This window comes from Balaenoptera borealis, assembly GCF_965194805.1.
Source record: "Balaenoptera borealis genome assembly, chromosome: 4".
In the NCBI taxonomy this organism is placed as follows: Eukaryota; Metazoa; Chordata; class Mammalia; order Artiodactyla; family Balaenopteridae; genus Balaenoptera; species Balaenoptera borealis.
The window spans coordinates 66,564,880-66,585,733 of record NC_138861.1 but is presented as its reverse complement, the minus strand read 5'-3'; the positions used below and the strand labels follow the sequence as shown (position 1 = coordinate 66,585,733).

Sequence of the window (20,854 nt, the reverse complement as noted above, 5' to 3'; positions counted from 1 at the left end):
TCCAGGTCTCCTGGGTCCTTGGAGGCATAGGAGGGAAGCCTGGTAGATCAGGAGAGGCAGGCGGGAGAGGCACTCCGGGAGGAGCGGGAGAGGAAAGGAGGGCGTTTGCCCCGCCCACTTGAGCCCAGGAAGCCTTCAGGGCTCCCAGGTGAGGTCCCCTGCCCTCTGAGACCAGGGGTGGGGGGCACGCCTGGGCCCCTTCTGTTCCTTGAGCCTAAGCCCCACCCCCCACGGCCCCCAGGGCCTTTTCCAGCCCTGTGGGTCCTGAGCATTGGCAATGCCCACCACCCAAACCTCGCTCTTGCTTAGGCCCCGCCGTCCACAGCTAGGCCTTTTCCCACTTTCTTTTTTTTCTTTTCCCTCCTCCTCTTTTTTACTATTGTGGTACTGATGTACCTTCCGGTTGTTGATTCATCTATATATTTATTTTTATATTCTTCCTAACATATCTGTTAGTTTCCTAGTCTAATTTATTTTTTGAATTTTATTTTATTTATTTTTTATACAGGAGGTTCTTATTAGTTATCTATTTTATATATATTAGTGTATATATGTCAATCCCAATCTCCCAATCATCCCACCATGACCACCCACCTTGCCACTTTCCCCCCTTGGTGTCCATATGTATGTTCTCTACATCTGTGTCTCTATTTCTGCCCTGCAAACCAGTTCACCTGTACCATTTTTCTAGGTTCCACATATATGTGTTAAGATACAATATTTGTTTTTCTCTTTCTGACTTACTTCACTCTGTATGACAGTCTCTAGGTCCATCCACATCTCTACAAATGACCCCATTTTGTTCCTTTTTATAGCTGAGTAATAGTCCATCGTATATTGTACCACATTTTCTTTACCTATTCATCTGTCGATGAGCATGTAGGTTGCTTCCATGACTTGGCTATTATAAATAATGCCTCAAAGTATATTGGGGGGCATGTCTCTTTTTGAATTATGGGTTTCTCTGGGTATATGCCCAGTAGTGGGATTGCTGGGTCATATGGTAATTCTATTTTTAGTTTTTTAAGGAACCTCCACACTATTATCCATAGTGGCTGTATCAATTTAAATTCCCACCAACAATGCAAGAAGGTTCCTTTTTCTCCACACCCTCTCCAGCATTTGTTGTTTGTAGATTTTTCTGATGATGCCCATTCTAACTGGTGTGAAGTGATACCTCATTGTAGTTTTGATTTGCATTTATCTAATAATTAGTGATGTTGAGGTCTTTTGCCCTTTTTTCATTTGGTTGTTTGTTTTTTTTAATATTGAGCTGTCTGAGCTGTTTATATATTTTGGGGATTAATCCTTTGACAATATGGTACTGGCACAAAAATGGAAATATAGATCAATGATACAGGATAGAATGCCCAGAGATAAACCCACACACATATGGGCACCTAATCTATGACAAAGGAGGCAAGAACATACAATGGGGAAAAGACAGCCTCTTCAATAAGTGGTGTTGGGAAAACTGGACAGCTACAAGCAAAAGAATGAAATTAGAAAACTCCCTAATACCATACACAAAAATAAACTCAAAATAGATTAAAGACTTAAATGTAAGATCAGACACTATAAAACTCTTAGAGGAAAACATAGGAAAAACCCTCTTTGACATAAACCACAGCAAGATCTTTTTTGACCCACCTGTTAGAGTAACGGAAATAAAAACAAAAATAAACAAATGGGACCTAATGAAACTTAAAAGCTTTTGCACAGCAAAGGAAACTATAAACAAGACAAAAAGACAACCCTCAGAATGGGAGAAAATATTTGCAAATGAAACGACAGACAAAGGATTAATCTCCAAAATATACAAACAGCTCATGGAGCTCAATATCAAAAAAACAAACAATCCAGTTAAAAAATGGGTGGAAGACCTAAATAGACATTTCACCAAGGAAGACATACAGATGGCCAAGAGGCACATGAAAAGATGCTCAACATCACTAATTATTAGAAAAATGCAAATCAAAACTAAAATGAGGTATCACCTCATGCTGGTCAGAATGGCCATTATCAAAAAATCTACAAACAATAAATGCTGGAGAGGCTGTGGTGAAAACGGAACCCTCCTGCCCTGTTGGTGGGAATGTAAATTGATACAACCACTCCGGAAAACAGAAGGGAGGTTCCTTAATAAACTAAAAATAGAACTACCATATGACCCAGCCATCCCACTACTGGGCATATACCCTGAGAAAACCATAATTCAAAAAGAGACATGTACCATAATGTTCATTGAAGCACTATTTACAATAGTCAGGACATGGAACCCACCTAAATGTCCATCGACAGATGAATGGCTAAAGAATATGTGGCACATATATACAATGGAATATTAGCCATAAAAAGAAACGAAATTGAGTTATTTGTAGTGAGGTGGATGGACCTAGATTTTGTCATACAGAGTGAAGTAAGTCAGAAAGAGAAAAACAAATATCACATGCTAACGCATATATATGGAATCTAAAAAAAAAAAAAAAAAAAATTGGTACTGATGATCCTAGTTGCAGGGCAGGAATAAAGCGGTAGACATAGGAAATGGACTTGAGGACATGGGGTGGGAGGGCAAAGCTGGGCCGAAGTGAGAGTAGCATCGACATATATACACTACTGAATGTAAAATAATTGGCTGGTGGGAAGCAGCAGCATAGCACAGGGAGATTGGCTCGGTGCTTTGCGGTGACCTAGCGTGGTGGGATAGAGAAGAAGGGAGGGAGGCTCAAGAGGGAGGAGATATGGGGACATGTGTGTGCATATGGCTGATTTGCTTTGCTGTGCACCAGAAACTAACACAGTATTGTGAAGCAATTATACTCCAATAAAGATCTATTAAAAAAAAAAAAGGCTTGCACTACTATTTACTGAAATGTATGAAGTGAGAGAATGAATATACAAATGGACAATGACCAGACCAAGTAGAAAAATAGAACTCTGACCCCACATCTGCAGCAACTAGTCCATCAATCCAAACTACAACCTCTGTAGTAATTGTCTCAAATGGTCAGAACTTTATCAATAAATGCCAGTTTCCCTAATTTTTGTCTGTACTTCCAACTTAGGACCAACTAGAGGAAGCCTAATCAATCACATAGGATGCCCCACTTCTGGTTAGCCCACCTCCAACTACCCCAGGCCAATAACCTCCAATCAGGGCATACCTGAAGCCTTCCTTTTTTTCATTATAAAGCTTTTACACTCCTCTGCCTGCCTTTGGGTCTCTGCGAAATTCAGGTGATGGTGGCTGATTCCCTTGCTATAGCAAGCTCTTAATAAATAGCCTTTGCTTGCTTTAATTTGGGTGTTTTTTTGTTTATTTCCACAGAAGAGATCATCTTTACTAGTTCAATAAAGGGAAATTACATAGATTCATTTTTGCAATCAACCACTATCTTTGTTCTGTTCTGGCACAATAATAGTGTTAATATACAAAATACTGAATTATGTGTTTCTCCTGCAGTATGACACCTCCACCGAGCAAACATCAATTTCCTCCATTTCTAGAAGCCAAAAGTGACTACAAGCTCCTTTCTCTGAACTTCTCCTTCCCAGTCATTTCACAGCTGAACCACTCTATCTGCAATGCTTCTTCGAGAGGAGCATACGACTGTCATGACTAACTTGATTGTGCTTATCTATTCTTATCTATTTTAGGTTTTAATTTATTTTGAGAGAAGTAGAAAGGAAAAAGCAGGAGAAAATAAAGTTGCAAAAAAAGTGATGCTAATTTTGCCAGCTTAAAAAAAAAGAATATTTGCACACAGTTCTGATAGTAACATTTGTTTCAAACATTCCTTTGTCTTAATGAAAATGTAATATTAATTAAAAATATGAGTGGGTCAAAAAAAGGGAAGAGACTATTCAAAGAAATAAGCCAAATATTTAAGTTCTGATTTATTTAGCTCCCTCCATTGTGGCTGTTAAATATTTTTCCAAAGTTGAATCACATCTATCAGCATTAAACTTATAAGGTAGAGAAACCAGGACTAATGTTTTAATTTAATTACATAACTCACAAAAAAATAAAGTAACTGGGGAAGTACACTGAAATTATTAAAACACAAGGAATGTGTGTATTTTGTGATAAGCAAATTATGAGAATTGAATTAATTATGAGAATGATTTAAAAGAAAGCTAAAGGTTCATTTTCATATTGAACTATTCAAATTCCATGTAAATATATTTTGTTTTCTATTAGTATTAGTCAGGAGTACCAAAATCATATATTATGGTAGTTGTGTTTAAAATTAAATACAAGGGTGATAAATGTTAACTATTTTAATACATTATTCACATATTCAATATATAACATAACAGTGGTTAATTATGATTACAATTGCTTTATATGCATGCAATGATGTATACGTGTATATGTGTGTGTGTATGTATATACACGCAAAAGTACTTATGTCAAATATTTATAATTGTGACCATATGTGATTTCCCAATATGAATTTGCCTGAACAAACATTGAAAAATATGGTTAAATTATAATACTGAAACTAATATGATCCTGGTATAAGCTAGAAGAATAGCTTTGATAGCCCAGAGGCAGTATAGATAAAAGAATTCCTACATAGACACTTATGTAATATATACTACATGTAGAGACCTATAACAGTATCAGGAGAGGGTGATAAACAGTGCTGGTACTTATATAAGTCTATAGAAAATATCAGTTTAGAGCCCCAACCCCATAAAATTAACATTTTTTGTATCCCATGCAAAATAAATATTATTGAAAAGCAAACAAATCTTGCTACTTCTAATGATATATTTTCACTATATGAAAAGCTAAGATCCCACTAGCCTAAATGGGTAAAAAGCATGTACACTTAATTTACAAAATAGGTAATAAAATAGCTAATGATATATACTCATTGCAAATATATTAATGATCCTATTAAATCTCAAAAATATAAAGAAATTCAATTAAAAACACAGAACTATTTTTTTCCTATTAAATTAGCAGAGATTGACTAGTTTGTGAACCACCAGGCAATTTCATTCACTGTTGGGGGGACTAGTAATTGGTACTATGATTTAGGAGGGCCATTTGTCAATATGTATCAACAGCCTTTAAAATATTCATATTCATTGACCCTTACTTTGAATTATACAAATGTGTTCTAAGAACATTAGAGATAAAAAATAGCAACCCCCTTCTCCTAAACCAACACAACAAAAGAAAACAAATGAACAAAACAAAAGGAAAAGCATATGGGAAAGGTTAGATATTAGAATATCAAAGAAGCAATACATTTTTGCTTTTAAAATATTTCCAATTATGGAGGAAATTTTTATATTATAAGTTAATCAAAGAAAAACAGAAAACAAAACTATAAATTTTGAACTCAAATATATATATAATATTTTAAATATATATGGCAAAATATTAATAATGATTACCTCTGGTAGATATTTATGACTCATTTTCTTTCTACATTTTGTCTTGAATGCTCTATGTAATTTTTATCATAAAATTTAAATATGCATACATAAATGAAATAGCAGTTAGTAAGAAATTAGGACAATAACCGTAACTATGTAACATGCAATGTAAAAAATCAACCGAAAGGTATAGGCAAGGCAGACAGCAAGAGGTCTTGATAAAGTCAAAACATCAGGATGTTCATCTAAGGAAATGGCCACTAATCTAACCTCTGGAGATATTTTAGGATATAGCTGAAATAGTTCAGCAAGTTGAATATTTGAGGTCTAAGGAGACAAAATGCAGTGTGTGGAAAGATAGAAGCAGGATTGATAGTGAGTTTCACTTTAGGACATATTGTACTGAGATGGCCCCCAGTAGACTTCCAAGCTAGGTTATTTAAGAGTCCTCCTAGAGTGAGGGGAGTTTCAAAGAGTTGGAGGCGCAAGAGCAGGATCCAGTCACCCTGGCTTTGGGGAAATGATAAGAACCAATAGGCCAAACTGCACCGGCTCCAACCAGATATTTGAGATGTACAGAAGGACTTCCTATTTCCATTTCCTGCATGAAGATTTAGAAGCCTCAGGGCTTGGGTAGAAAGATACTGGGTGGTAAAATAGACATCAACTTGGAATTCAAAATAGCTATTTCCCTTTTGGGGCTGGTGAGCGACAGTACACACTAGCACAGCTTTGGAATGATTAATTATGAATCTTTAGGACTCCAGAAAAGGCCCAGTTTGTCCTGTCCCTTTACATTCCAAATGACTAGAGAAGAGGTGAATCTAGCAGAGCATCATAAGTACATTTGAAACAGCTAGAATAACAGGAGGTCAGTGAAAGTCAGATATCAACATCAAAATAAATCAAGAGGTCCTTATGTATTAGAAAACATACAAAGTCATGCTAATATAGAATTCTGATTCATCATATATTTGTCTCATGAAACTGTGTATATAAACAATGCTCAATATCACTTATCATGTAAATATTGAATTCATGCTGATTTGATGATAACAGATTTTACATCATCTTTGGCATGATGAGATAGAAGTTAGTCATTTGGGTAGCTAAATTTCATCTTAAAGTTTTCTGAGGAGGATTGGACCTATAGATTGACATTTTCCGGATAATTTTACTTGTAGCAAATAAAGGAAATCAGAATAATTCTACAAATTTAGTATCTACTGATTAAATACTGATGCTGAACTTAGTATCCTTAAAATGTAGCACTGTGTCGCTGGCACATATGGAGATCTCACAAACAACTTCATCAGTGAGGATTGGTGGTAAATTCCAGTATATCTAGGAAAAATTAATATTAACATAGAAAATATTTCACTTAATCTTATATTCTTACATATTTTAAAGATGTTTGTTCAACTCTGCTCTGTGATTGTATGCTATGATTATCTTTTACATTCTTATGTGTACTATGTCCCCATATTTTGAAAAAAAGATATCTTTGTATTAAACAGGGAAAGCATTAAGTAATCAAGGTATTAACAAGTTAAAGTATTAAACGATCAAAGTTACATGACACGAATTGAATTCCACATAGATAGATTTTTTTTTAAAATGTGTTGGCAAGATGTGTACATCATCAATGAATAGAATCAGTTCAAACCAATGTCTATTAAATTTGCTTCAGGAAAATCAAATGAAATAGACATAGGAATGTGAAAACAGCACTAGGATTTCTCAACGTCAGAAGCATGGAGGGCTCTTGGAGGTGGAGAAGCAGTATTTGTGAGATACATGAGAATATTTGAAGCCTATGGAATATTCAGTCTGGAGGGACCCTGAAGAGGAGTTATGCAGTTGGTCTAAGAAGGGCCTAAGAAAACCTAAGAAACAAAGAAGCTTTCCTCCACTAATCACCCCACAGAGGTCTCAACTTGCCAACTTGATGATATTTTGCTACTCAGGATGAAAGTGGTAGCATGAAGAGGAAGCAAAAACAAAAACAAAAGCACCTACGATAAGCCCCCAAGCATCTGTCTTGCCTTTCAATTGACCCTGAATCAAGAGAACTCATGACCATCACAGAGATAAGAAAACCAGTGCCAGACCACAAGAACAGGATAAGTCTTTATAAATAACAATTAAAAACATATAATTAAACATAAAATAATAATTAAAACTCACTAACATCATTACCCGCAATACTGATGGCTCAAGAGTGTGGACAATGCCTGTAGACTATTGACAGCAAATGTGTGCCAAAGGTCTGATACAGAAAAGTATGTCATTTTTCTGTGAGATTAGAAAGTCAGGGGAGTAAGAAATAAGAAAGAAAAAAGAAGCAATGGGTGAGAGATAGTAAAAGAATTTGGTAAGCAAGATAATTGGGATATAGTATGTTTTGTAGCACTATAGCTATCAGAGCCATCAGACAGATCTCAAGTCAATACTTCCACATGGTATAATAAAGAGTTCAGCTGTTTGAGTCTGAGTTGCTAATCCATTAGAGACATTTATTTCTTTCCAGGTTCATGCAAGTTTAAAAAAAGAGCACAGGTCTTGAAAAATGTGGCTTTTACCTGGTGTTTAAAATCATTTGGAACATTTTATTGTTCATTTGCTTCATTTCTCAGCAATAATTACATTCCTAGACATGCCTCAGGAAATTGACTGATTTTTTGTTGAATAGATGGTCCACCTTTTGGCATAGGGCAGTGCTATTGATTTTCTCTGTAGAGCTGGCTATCAGGCTCCTATGAAAGCCTGTGTTATTGTGGGCTCTGAGAGACATGGTAAGGTTCCCAGAAACTAGCAGAGTTTTCCACCAGAGCCCAGCGTCTACTGGCATGCCAGCATGCTCTCTCTTTCAGCTGGGGATCACATTCTAAAAGAAATGGAGCTTCAGGCAAATGGAGCTTCAAATAAAAAGTGTATTCAGCTCTTGTGGTTAGGCTTTTGACCTGTCCTGTGTTTCACAGTACTTAAAAACTGAAAGTCTCCAGATTCTTTGTTAAAATAATTTTCTTCTTTGCAAAACAATGACATTAACTTGCTTCCAGTACCATAAATAGAGTTTTTCCTTCCAAAAGTTTGCCTCAATATAACTTCCTGAGAGTTGCAGTGATGTTTACCTGTTTGATCTGTGAGAAGTCACAGGTGGGATGTTCAATAATGTTGAGCAATTGAGCCAGTAACCCTCTTGGGTTCAGTTTCCTAGGACGATTTATTTCCCACAGTGGGCAATTAGTTGTTGCTATGCCCCTAGTCTTTCTGGCACTACTCTGCCCTGATCCCCATTTGTATGTTATTAATAAATTATCATCTACTCTCTAATTATCTTTGCTTCAGATTCTGAAGAAAAAACCACGTAATCATGAGAAAATGGAAGGGATAACAACTCTCAGATATTAAACCAATACACATGCCTGGATTTATTACAGTTTTATAAAGTCTCATCTATTGCTAATTCATAAACCACTGAGATTTGTTTTTAATGAGCTCTTTTCTAAAATCAGCGATTGCATGTGTGATTACAAATTTTTGTCTGTTTATCATTATTTTAAAATAAAATAGTATTTGATTAAAATATTTTTATGTAATACTTATCCTTATCAAAACTTATCAAGTCTGAAAGTACATAATCCTAGTTGTTAAAGGTGCCAAATATATCAACTATCCATGCTGCCCATAACTTGAAAAGATTGAGAGGGAAATACAGTTACTTTGATGTACATTATCATTTATAAAAGTGAATATTGATTGATATCACCATGTGCATCACCACACTGGCATTAGGATGCCCAGATGTCAAATAAAGAATATAAGCTAGTGAAGATTTCTTATCTCCTATACAATACTTCTTTGATATCATTGCATTTATTTTGCTGATGGCACAAAAAGTTCCATTTCTCAGGAAGAAAGCACATTTATGGGTTAGGTATTTGATTGTGCTTATGTCAGAGTTACTAACATTTTTCATTTTCCAAACTATCAACATTAATGGGAAAAATGAGACAAAGCACTTCAAATAGAGATTGATGCTCAATTTATCTTTAATTCAATAATTTATGAGGTATTCATTCAATTAGGTTATGTGGGAGAGCCACAGAAGCCTTTATCCTCTATATACTTACTGGAGGGCAGAAAAGAAAACATATTTACTATAATTTGTGGTTGAAAGTGTTACATTCCATGAGAAATACTGGTATATTGTTCTGAGACTTAAGTGGAAGGGGAGAATACTTCAGCTAAAGGAACTGAGTATGTTTTAATGATAGAACAGTTGATGTGAGTTTTGACATGTGGGTGAGGTTTAAATATTGAGAGATGAAATAGAGGATATGAAAAAAGAAACCACGTGAGATCTTCTTTCTTCATTCTTAGTTCACGTGTGTTGTCTGAGACTGACCCTACTTCAGGTTCAGGCACGAACTCTAACTGTACTGCCACGCAGTATACCTTCCCCATACTCTTCTTAGTTAAGGTCTCAGCGCTACTGATTGGTTTACTCTGTGGGGCTGTGTATTAGGTTCCTGTCAGAGCATGTGCCACCTGTGAGAGCGAAGGTCAAAAGCTCTAAAGTAGGGGCTGGATTCAAGATGGTGACCATTTCTGCTTCAGGAATACAACAATTGTCTGGTCTCCTGCTACTTTATGGACCACTCCTTCTCAGTCTCCTTTGGCTGGATCTTCCTCCTTCACTCTATCTCTCAATACATATCAGAGCCCCAGGGCTCTACCCAAATAGGTTCATTCTGATCAGTGCCTTTAAATACCATATTTGTGCCAGAGCATTCTTGAATCATGTGTCTCCAATTGCATAGCAGAGAATATTTTACCATTTGGATCTATTAAGTGCCTGTATTTTGGATTTTTAAAAAAATCTCTGGAACTTTTCATCTATATGATCTACAATTATCTTTTGGATAAAACCACTTTGAATGTGCCTTCTGTCATATGCAACCAAAGGAATCCAGGTCAAAAACACATAGTGATAATGCTGGAAAGCTAGTTTGAAGCATGTTTTCAAGAGTCTCCAACTCCAGCTTCACTCTTCCAGTCATCCAGTCACTGGACATTTATTGAGAAGCTACACTAGAATCTGTGTTCAACATGAATACATATCTATCAGGGGAGACACATATAAAATGATGAACTAAAATCATTTCAATTGGGAAAAAAGTTTTGAGGGAAAACAAAAGTGATATTAACTAGCTTTCACAAAATCAGGAATGGTCATGGGGTTGGTGACATTTGATATGTGTGATTCTAGAATAGATACAGTTTACCAGGTATAATTGCCAAGTGTAGAATAGAGGGAAAATTCACTATAACCCAATGTATTCCTTAATTTACTTTAGTGGTAAGATATTGCTGACTTTAATTTCTAAGAGTTATTTTATTCATAGCAGTTTGGAAGGTTCTTAAATGTTAATATTATTATCTTTAGCAGTAAATATTCAGTGGCTTTACATATAAGAGATCAGAATTTCACCAAAATCATATAGTTGAATGACATAAGTCATGGGGAAGTTATATAGTGAAGAGCAAATGTCTTAAAGTAAGAGCTGTGCTCAAGACCCAGGCCCTCACTAACTGACTATATAATATAATTTATGTTCTAGACAGTGTTCTAAGGGGCAGGAACCCACAGATAAAAATCCCTATCATTTTAGAGCTTATATTCTAGTATGGGAGACAGACAAAAAATCAACAGAAGAAATATATATATTGGGTGGGCCAAAAAGTGCCTTTGGTTTTTTAAGCAAAAATAAAAGACACATTTATCACTTTCTCCAAGAACTTTATTGAACACTGTATTCAGCCTTTTGTTCCACTACCTTCTGCCATTTTTCAGGCAACTTCATAATTCCATCTTCCCAAAACTTTTTATCTTTTTGAGCAAAGAACTGTTCCAGGTGCCTTTTACAGTCTTCCGGGGAATTGAAATTTTTTCCATTAAGAGAATTTTGTAAAGACTGAAATAAGTGGAAATCGGAAGGTGCAATGTCTGGTGAATATGGCAGATGAATCAGAACTTCCCAGCCAAGCTGTAACAATTTTTGCCTGGTCATCAAGGAAATATGCGGTCTTGCCTTATCCTGATGGATGATTATGCATTTTCTGTTGACTAATTCTGGACGCTTTTCATCGAGTTCCACTTTCAGTTGGTCTAATTGGGAGCAGTACTTGTTGGAATTAATTGTTTGGTTTTCTGGAAGGAGCTCATAATAGAGGACTCCCTTCCAAAGTCACCATATACACAACATCACCTTCTTTGGATGAAGACCGGCCTTGGTCTTTGGTGTGGTTGGTGGTGGTTCATTTCGCTTGCCCCATGATCTCACCCCTCCATTCCACACTGCTGTACAGTATCCACTTTTCATTGCCTGTCACTATTTGTTTTAAAAATGGAATTTTTTCATTACATTTCAGTAGAGAATTGCATGTGGAAATACGGTCAAGAAGGTTTTTTTCGCTTAACTTACGTGGAACACAAACATCAAAGCAATTCACATAACCAAGATGGTGCAAATGATTTTCAATGCTTGATTTGGATAGTTTGAGTATGTTGGCTATCTCCCTCATGGTATAACGTTGATTGTTCTCAATGACTGTTTAGATGTGATCACTATTAACTTTAACTTGTCTACCTGACCACGGAGCATCATCCAGTGAGAAATCTCCAGAACAAAACTTTGCAAACCACTTTTGACACGTTCGATCAGTCACATACACTGCACAAATCGTTTTGTGCATTTCAGTTGCGTTTTTACCTTTCTTGAAGTAATAACGCATAATATGCCAAAAATGTTGCTTTTTTCTTCCATCTTCAATATTAAAATGGCTACACAAAAATTCACCAATTTTGATGTCTTTTTTTAAAATGCATGCTGATCTGACAGCTGTAACATACAATCTAACAAAACTGTTTTGAATGAACTTAAAGACAGCTAAGTGTTACTAGAGCCATCTTATGGGAAAAAAAATGAACGAAACTTTTGGCCCACCCAATATATTACAATATATATAAGATATACATACTATAATGGCAATGAGTGTTATAACAGACAAGCCAGGGTAAGGGATATCTGATGTGCAGAGGAAGGAATCATGGGTCATCATTTTAGTCAGCTCAATTGAGAGAATTAGATTGAGCAAAGAAAGAAGGAGGAAGCCATATTGTTCTCTGGGTCAAAAGAGTTTTAGACAGGAAGAAGAGCCAATGCAAAAGCCTTACAGCTGGACTATTTTTACAAGATTCAAGAAACATCAAGAAGATAACTTTTATGAAGTATAAATTGGATATAGAGCTGATACTGAGAAATAGCATTGTAAAATATTACATGTAGGGCTTCCCTGGTGGCGCAGTGGTTGCGAATCTGCCTGCCAATGCAGGGGACACCGGTTCAAACCCTGGTCTGGGAAGATCCCACATGCCGCGGAGCAACTAGGCCCGTGAGCCACAACTACTGAGCCTGCGCGTCTGGAGCCTGTGCTCCGCAACAAGAGAGGCCGCGATAGTGAGAGGCCCGCGCACCGCGATGAAGTGTTGCCCCCACTTGCCGCAACTAGAGAAAGCCCTCGCACAGAAACGAAGACCCAACACAGCCATAAATAAATAAATAAAACTAAAAAAAAAAAAAAACTTTAAAATATTACATGTAAAGTCCTTGGAACAGTGCCTAGTAGTAGGTAGTATGTAATTCATGCTAGACAATATTAAACTTATTATTATCAATATTATTATTGTGTTACTTCCGTTAGGCAAAGATGCTTCTCTGATGGTTTTAGAATGCTACATAGCCTAAAAAATCATTCACTTTGGAAGCTATTATTCTTTGATATCAAATGTGCGCAGAGCTCTGGCATTTGTCTGAATTAAATAATTGCATTCAAGATGCCTGTACAATTATTTTATTTGGCTCCAAATGAGCTTGAAGAAATGTTTCTAAGTCCAGCATATTTTACCATCAAGCTATTGTTTTCCCTAACATAAGAACTGTGGCAGGCATTTAATAAGAAGTCAAATATTTCTTGAATTAATGAATCATACCATCATTTTGGTACAAAGGAAAAAATGTTATCATGAAGGAAATGATTCCAATTTAAACTCTTTTACTTAACCCCGGCTGTTGTAATTCTGTTTATGAAATTCTGTCCATTTATCAGACTACTAATTTAACTAGGAAACACTTTGAAAAAAGGACATTGCCTTTTTATTTTAAATGCCTGGGACTTTTCTTGGTGTTTTATATGCAATAAATACTCAATATATGTTTGTAATGGATAATTGGGAAGAGTGTGTCATTTACAACATATTAGACTTCAAGAGACTTGAAAAAATTTACAAAAGGCTACATTTTAATATTATTTTTAAGTAACAAAAAAAACCCTGAAAGCAGTGTTTTCATAAATCTGTTTTTTCCCCTAAATTTCTGACATGGTCTGAGTAACTTAAATTTGTACCTAGCCTCCAAGTACAGTATTAACTGATTTCTGAAGAATTTTTGCCTCAGGAAATGATTTGACATTTCAAATCGATTGAGTTTCAATTGTTTAATGAAAGACAAAGGGAAACAGGATTTAGCATGTCTAACCACAGTATTTGAACATGACCAGAACAAGCAAGGGAAGATTTTTTGCCTGGAAAATAGTTAATCCTTTTTATAGGCATTAAGCCACCCCTTAGACTAAATTTATCATATCAGGAACATCAAAGAAATAAAGTCACATATTAATAGCCTTAGAATCATATCCAAGACTAAGCATCTTGAAGGATTCCTTCTGCCCCTTCAGGAGCTATAAGTTTTTGGTTTTGTTTTCCAGTTTTAAAATTGGCAAACAGCTTTATCTTTTTTGTGTTTATATGAAAGATAAGTACACGTAAGTGTAGGCATGCATGTGTGTAACATGTGTGTATCTTTAACCTCTCAGTGTACAAGTGGAATTAATTGAAATAAAAAAGCAAAGCTCTGAAATTTTCTTAAGATGTAATTAAATTCATAAGTAATAAAAGAGACAAAATATTAAAATATATTCTTTTATCCCAGGGTGTCTATATTGAACAAGTTTCAAAGAAATAGTTTCTGTACACTGAAAGATGTTTTCCTTTGTATTTCCTATACAACTAAATCCTGTTAATTTAAGCTTTATATCAGACTAAGAAAGTGTCCAGTAGTCAATTTTCAGAATGAGGTCCCAAGTTTAAAATAGGGACACAGAAAAAAAGTCAATCTAATAGTATCAATGATTGTCTTCAAAGGAAAGAAAAAGAGAAGGTCAAAGTAGAAGACTTTCTCAAATATGTAACTAGAAGAGTGTGGAGATGACATCATTGGTTGAAAGACTGATTAAACAATTTATATCTATAAAATTGTATATATAAGAGACAACCTCACAAAATTAGGGCATAATAAGAAAGTTATCAATGTGCAGTGTCATTACTGATAAAAGAGAAAGATTAAAAAACAATTACAAAAAAACTCCTAAAAACAAAAAACAATTACAACACGCTGTGCATATTAGGAGGTTTAATTTATATTCAGCCCAGGGTAATTAGCTCATAGTTTGCTGAGAACAAGTCAATTATTTTGTAGTCCCATGAAAACACCATTTACAAGTAATAGAAAAGAAAGTAAAAAGGATAGTCTGAAACCTGCAGAAAATGCTCTATGGAATATTTAGCACCTTTAAACAAGATGATCACATGATTTCTAAAACTGATAGAATCCTAAATGATGTTACAATTCTTTGTCATTTTTTAAATAGAACTTTCTCCCTTCAGGATTGATACTTGTCTATATTATTTTAACTGTATGTAGGTAAGAAGACTCCAAGAGGTTTCTGCATAATCAATTTTAGCCTAAAAAGATTAGAAAGTCTCTATATTTAATTTATTTTTCATTGTCAATGTATTTTAGAATAAAAAAGTTTATTACTTTCTTTGAAATAGATTATTCTCATAGTATTCAATGTGTTATATTCCTGATTTTTTTCCTTTGGTCTGAATAAAAATTCAAATTGCCAATGAATATGTACTTTCAATACATAGCTGCTCCTGAGCCCAAATGATGATATAAATTGTCAATGAATATTACATACAGATGATAGTAATATATTTACAATATATCAGAATTAAGTCTATATCACCACTGAGTTAAATTATTTGTAATTAAAAGACATTTTACATAAGAGAAAATATCTGGTTTATAATATATTCAAGAGGTTAAAAGGTGATATAAGAGAGTAAGTTCAAAGTCAGACTGGAGTCTAAGTGTTATTATGTTTTTGTGTGTTTATCAATCATATTTTAGCACAGTGAAGAGGGAGAAATATATATAATTCACTGTCTTTAGAACATTCCTAGAAAAGGCTTTTTTTCAATAATTTGCTATTGCTTAAAGGTAACTCCCAAATTTGTGTTAGGCTTTGTCCACACCTCTTCATTTAGTTTTTCTTTTATTTGACAAAACTTTACTGAGTTAATCAGTATACTCTATGTACTAAGAGGTAGGTTCAATTTTCTTAGTCCCAACAAAAATTGTGAAGTTCATTGCCTTGAATGAGATAGGAAAAGCCTTTCTAGAATCATATCATTTAGTTTTTGAATAAGTATGTTTGTATAATACAAACATAAAATAACCTGTTCATGAAAAGTAAAATAAAATGGCCAAATATATTTCTTTTTTTTTTTTTTTTTGATTGCCAGTTAACTTTAATTATTTATTGGGAATATACATATCAAGTATATAAAATGGAGTTTAACAAGCAATTACAAAGGAAATACTTTGTACAACTACCACCCAAATCAATAACCCCCCAAACCCCAAATATGCACACCCCCTTTACAACTTCACCGTCATCTTTGTCTGGGTAGCATCTAGTTGGGTTTTGCCTGTTTATCTAAACTGACAGTCTCTTTTTAATTGGTATGTTTAGATTATTCACATTTAATGTGATTATTGTTTGTATTAAAATCTACCACTTTGCCAGCTCTCTTCTATTTGGCCCAAACTTTTCTTTGTTTGGCCAAATATATTTCTATCATAAGACAAATGCCCTTGAAATTCAAGAATGTGCATTCAACAAAATGAAGTAAAAGTTTGGTGCAAAAAATTTGCTGGTAAAAAAATATAAATCTCAAATTGACTTTTAGTAAAGTGTATTTTCCTTTAAATTGCAAATTCCTAGTCTCAGCATCACAGTCTGTGTAATTAAGAAAAAAAATTAAAGTGAATAAACAATGCACAAATTTGTAAGGTATTGCTATTTTTAAAAAGTAATATACTTCCATAAGACAGTAGATCCAAAATTATCTTACCATGTCTTGGGTTTAGTTATGCTGAAAATTAAGCTTTGCCTCTTGGGTATAGATGTCATTTTTATTTAACTGAGAAATACACTAAACATTTCTATATACTAAGATTTAGTTATTCTTGTATGGTAGTTTCAGATAGATATGGAATTCGTGTGTGTGTGTGTGTGTGTGTGTGTGTGTGTGTGTGTGTGTGTGTGTATGTGTGTGCTAAAGCTATACTCTTCTTCAGCTACCAAATAGTAGGTAGATTGAATCTTCTCTCACTTTGTCTAATGCTGCAGATGTAACGAAGTGAATTGCTTTTAAGTCAATTTTGTATGCATTAGGGAAAAAATTGGGGAGGGCAGGGGCTGATTCATATATAGGTAAGCGAGAATCCTTAGCTGAATGTCATCAGTAAATTCACATTAACAATACTTAGGTTAAACAGATAAAGTGTGCTAAGTCTATAATAAAATACTTCCTATATTTTATTTGTTCTTTAATAAACCTTCAAACACACAAATTTATTGGCCTTTAGACGTCTGCTCTTTCCTCCATTTTTATTCAGTGGACCCGACAAATAATATTTTCTTATGATCCCCATGTGCCTAAATATAACTAATGCTTCTGGATTTATTGGAAAGGAAGAGGCCAACCATTTCTCAGAAGTAAATAAATGATATTACAAACCAGCTTTGCAAATGTATCATAGTTATCCACCCTTTTGGGGTAGAAAAGACACATTATCTCATGGTAGTTTTCTTAGTAGTTACAATTAACTCAATTCAATTATCTTACTTGATCGAAACCTGAGCAAAGTTTTTATGACAAGACTGGTGGAATTAGCTTATCTTCCAGAAAGCAGGGACAATGGTAGAGCATTCTCCCAAAGTGACTTCAGAGGGAAGAGATCAGTGGGGCACGAGCTAGCCAGCCTCTGACTGGGGAGGGCTGGCTGTCCTCAAGAGAACACAAACTGCTTCCCAGTTTGTGGGAAGAATTTAGAATTTAGCAATTCTAAAAATGTATCACTGCTATTCTAACATTAAAAGTAAGCAATGATTTCTTAGGAAAACTTTCAACACTCAAATCAACAAGAACTAGAAGAAAGGGAATTTTCAGAAAAGAGAAAGGACGTTCAAAGGAAGTAACAGTGTTTTATGAAAATAAAATGTCACTACTGTAATTTAAGGATGTAGTCATAAATCTTTTCAGAATACAATATGCAGTATATTGAAAATGTCTAATTCTATATATCTATGAGTTGAGTAGGTGCTGAAGAGTCAAAAGTAAATGAGTAAAACAGTACAAAATCAATATGAATATTGATTTTATGACTTTTTTTTGGACCTTATAGTATATTTTTGTGTATTTGTGCAGGTTTAAATAAATATCTTCATGAAGATTTTCATGAGATTTTCTATAACAGTCTAACACCAAAACATTTTCAAATGGACAGCTCTCATTATGAAATATCCCTTCTAATAGTGGCCTGGATGAAAAATGAAAATACATTCGCTGTAGGAGTAGAACACACTCACGCTTTTATTTGTTTATTTTTTTAGGAAGGTTGATTATGCTCAGCTCAATGTCAGGAGATACCTTCTACATAAGCTCTTGCTGGGGCTCTATCTCTTTTATTTTTGTTCAAAATGAAAAATGTAGATAGGTAATACACATATTAATGTATCTATTGATACAACATTCAATAAAATTCACTTTAAATCAGTATACACTATGATTGATGTATTCAGGTTGAAATCATTCAGAAGCTGAAAATAAATGCAATCATAAAAAAGGGGTGGTTATTTCTCAAAATGCTTGTTTGTGGGTGTGTCTGCTTTATATCCATCACCCTGTTAGGATAGAACTCTGGCTAACTAGAATTATTAGTTTTATTCTTCTAAAATATCAGGCACAGACACAGACCTTCCCAAACACTAAAATTGAAGCTTTTGAGAGAATACTTCAATACTTTTGAGAGGAAAAATAAAATTCAGGTTAAAATAAACTATATCAGAAAAAGATATGGTTATATTAACAACATAATAAATAATAACAAGTTAATACTATTCTTGTGTAGACAGTATACCTGGAAAAGAGGAATTGTGTGCTTAAAAGTTAGCACTAACATGGACAAAGGTACGGCTTGAAAAATACATCCTACATACAGGTTATCTACTGATATATTGCTCGCCTCATTTGTTTCGGGATGTGTTTAATAGCCATATGGTCAGATCAAGGTAAGGAAGAGATCAGCTGTAAAAGTTCAGAAGCACAGCTTCCTGTCTTACCTTCCACTGAGGAGGAAGCCGATAACCACTGCCAACAAAATGACTCCCACTGTCACAGACACAGCAATTATAGGAATCTGGCTTTGATCGCTGGATGCTGCAACTGCTGATAGGAGACAGAGGAAATATAGCCTGTGGTTACAGGGATCATATGCATTCAAATAAGAGCTGCTTAATAGTCAGTAATCAATGCAAGGTTTAAGCAATTCATCCACACTTGGCTAAGATTTCCCCTTATATCTCTTCTCAATGGTGTGTAATTGAAAAGACATCTTCAGGAGGAAATATTTATTCTCCAAATGGAAATTGGAAAGAATCACTAAGTCACTGATTATTTCCGTATCATAAAAAAGAATGTCATTGTTTGTATAGTATTAATTTAGCAATCTTAGGTTTGCAAGACAAAATGGAACTTTGTTTTTGATTTCAAACACCTCCTAAATAGGAGGTGCTAAGTATATGAGATTTGACGTTTTTAAGAGTTTGCATGTGGTTGTTCTCTAGGAAAAAAAAAGTCTCATTATATTAGATAGGACTTTTTCTTATAGATATAGGTTGAAATGTCCGAAATGTCCAAAATGTCCAAAATGATGTGGCTATGACCTCGTATGATATCACTATTTTGAATATAATTTTAAAAACTATAATTTCAAGCAGAATATAAACACTAAATATACTTTATTAGTAGGAACGCTTTTTCAAAAATATCAAGGCATACATTTAGAACTTTGTATCTACAGTAAGATTAGATTTGTTTACATGATCTTTTTTAAATACATGAATTTAGATGAAATATTTTATATTTTAATAACACAATTACTATCATAAGAGGAATATGAACATAATTAGATAGTTGTACCTAAAAAAGCAAGGGACTTTTTCTTTTGTGCTGATAGCTAAGTTGATTAAAATAAGAAACTTATAGAGCAAAATAAATTTTATTAATGTTCTCAAGAAACCCTCAATAGGATACCTTAGCATGCTTATTGTTTAATGACATTATCATTTTGATAAGTTCAGAGTGGCATGATAACAAATTTTACGTCACCAAAACTAATAACAACTATATTTCCCATGTTTTGTTTTTCACAGTCTCTTACATGATCTTGGCCCTATCAATAGTTTTGGACATTTAAATGCTACCCTTTCTAGTCTTGTCATCTCATCATTTATTCTTTTAACCAAAATTGAATGACTTTCTGACAACCTTCTTACACTGATCTACATTTTCAACCCTTTCAGATCAGTCTTCAAGAGCCCAATATCAGCAAAAAGTGGTTCATGTATGAGGAAAACTACTACTTACAATAGAAATCTATACTCTTCCCCTCCCTCTTCTTGGATAATAATAGTTGCAATTCAAGGTCCCTTTACCCTGCTTTTTCCTATCCTCTGATGCTGAGGTCTGTGGTAGAGAATTTATTACTGGTGAACAGTATAAATGTAGTAGGGCAAAGCTACCCCACTATCACTAGTAGTAGCCTTCCCCAAGATTTGCTTTTTTAATTTCTAAATTTAAATTACTTATTTTCTCAGTCGACTTTCTTTTTGGCAGGTGGCACTGTTTCTAGAGAAAAACATGCAAATTTGGTCCAAATAAGTTCAATGTTATTTCATTTGTGCTCCAAAGCTTTTGATTCTCTCTTTTAATTTCCTTACAGAGTCATCCCCATAATGAGTCTTCCTCATTTTCTCAGTAGACTAATCCATTCTAACTTCCCACATTTTAGAAATGTTAAACTTTATAGATAAAAGAGAGTGATCAAGTCTGAACTCCATGCTTAAATACAACTCTATACCCTTCTTTTGCTTTACCTAACTCCACTGTTAGAATCTTTCTTGCCTCTTCCAAGATAAT

General features: G+C 34.5%; 1 protein-coding gene across 11 annotated transcripts in view; it reads right to left on the bottom strand.

Moving 5' to 3' along the window:
* The window catches only part of EPHA5 (EPH receptor A5), a 323,628-nt gene that overhangs the window by 73,674 nt on the left and 229,100 nt on the right, over positions 1-20,854 (bottom strand). For 7 of the 11 annotated variants that reach the window (XM_082390098.1, XM_082390102.1, XM_082390105.1 and 4 more), the window contains one exon: positions 18,997-19,102. In XM_082390098.1, coding sequence (XP_082246224.1) covers positions 18,997-19,102 — 106 coding nt within the window. Of the gene's footprint in view, positions 1-1,704; positions 19,103-20,854 lie in introns of all 11 variants that reach the window. The other 4 variants (XM_082390101.1, XM_082390103.1, XM_082390099.1 and 1 more) reach the window with 2 other exon arrangements.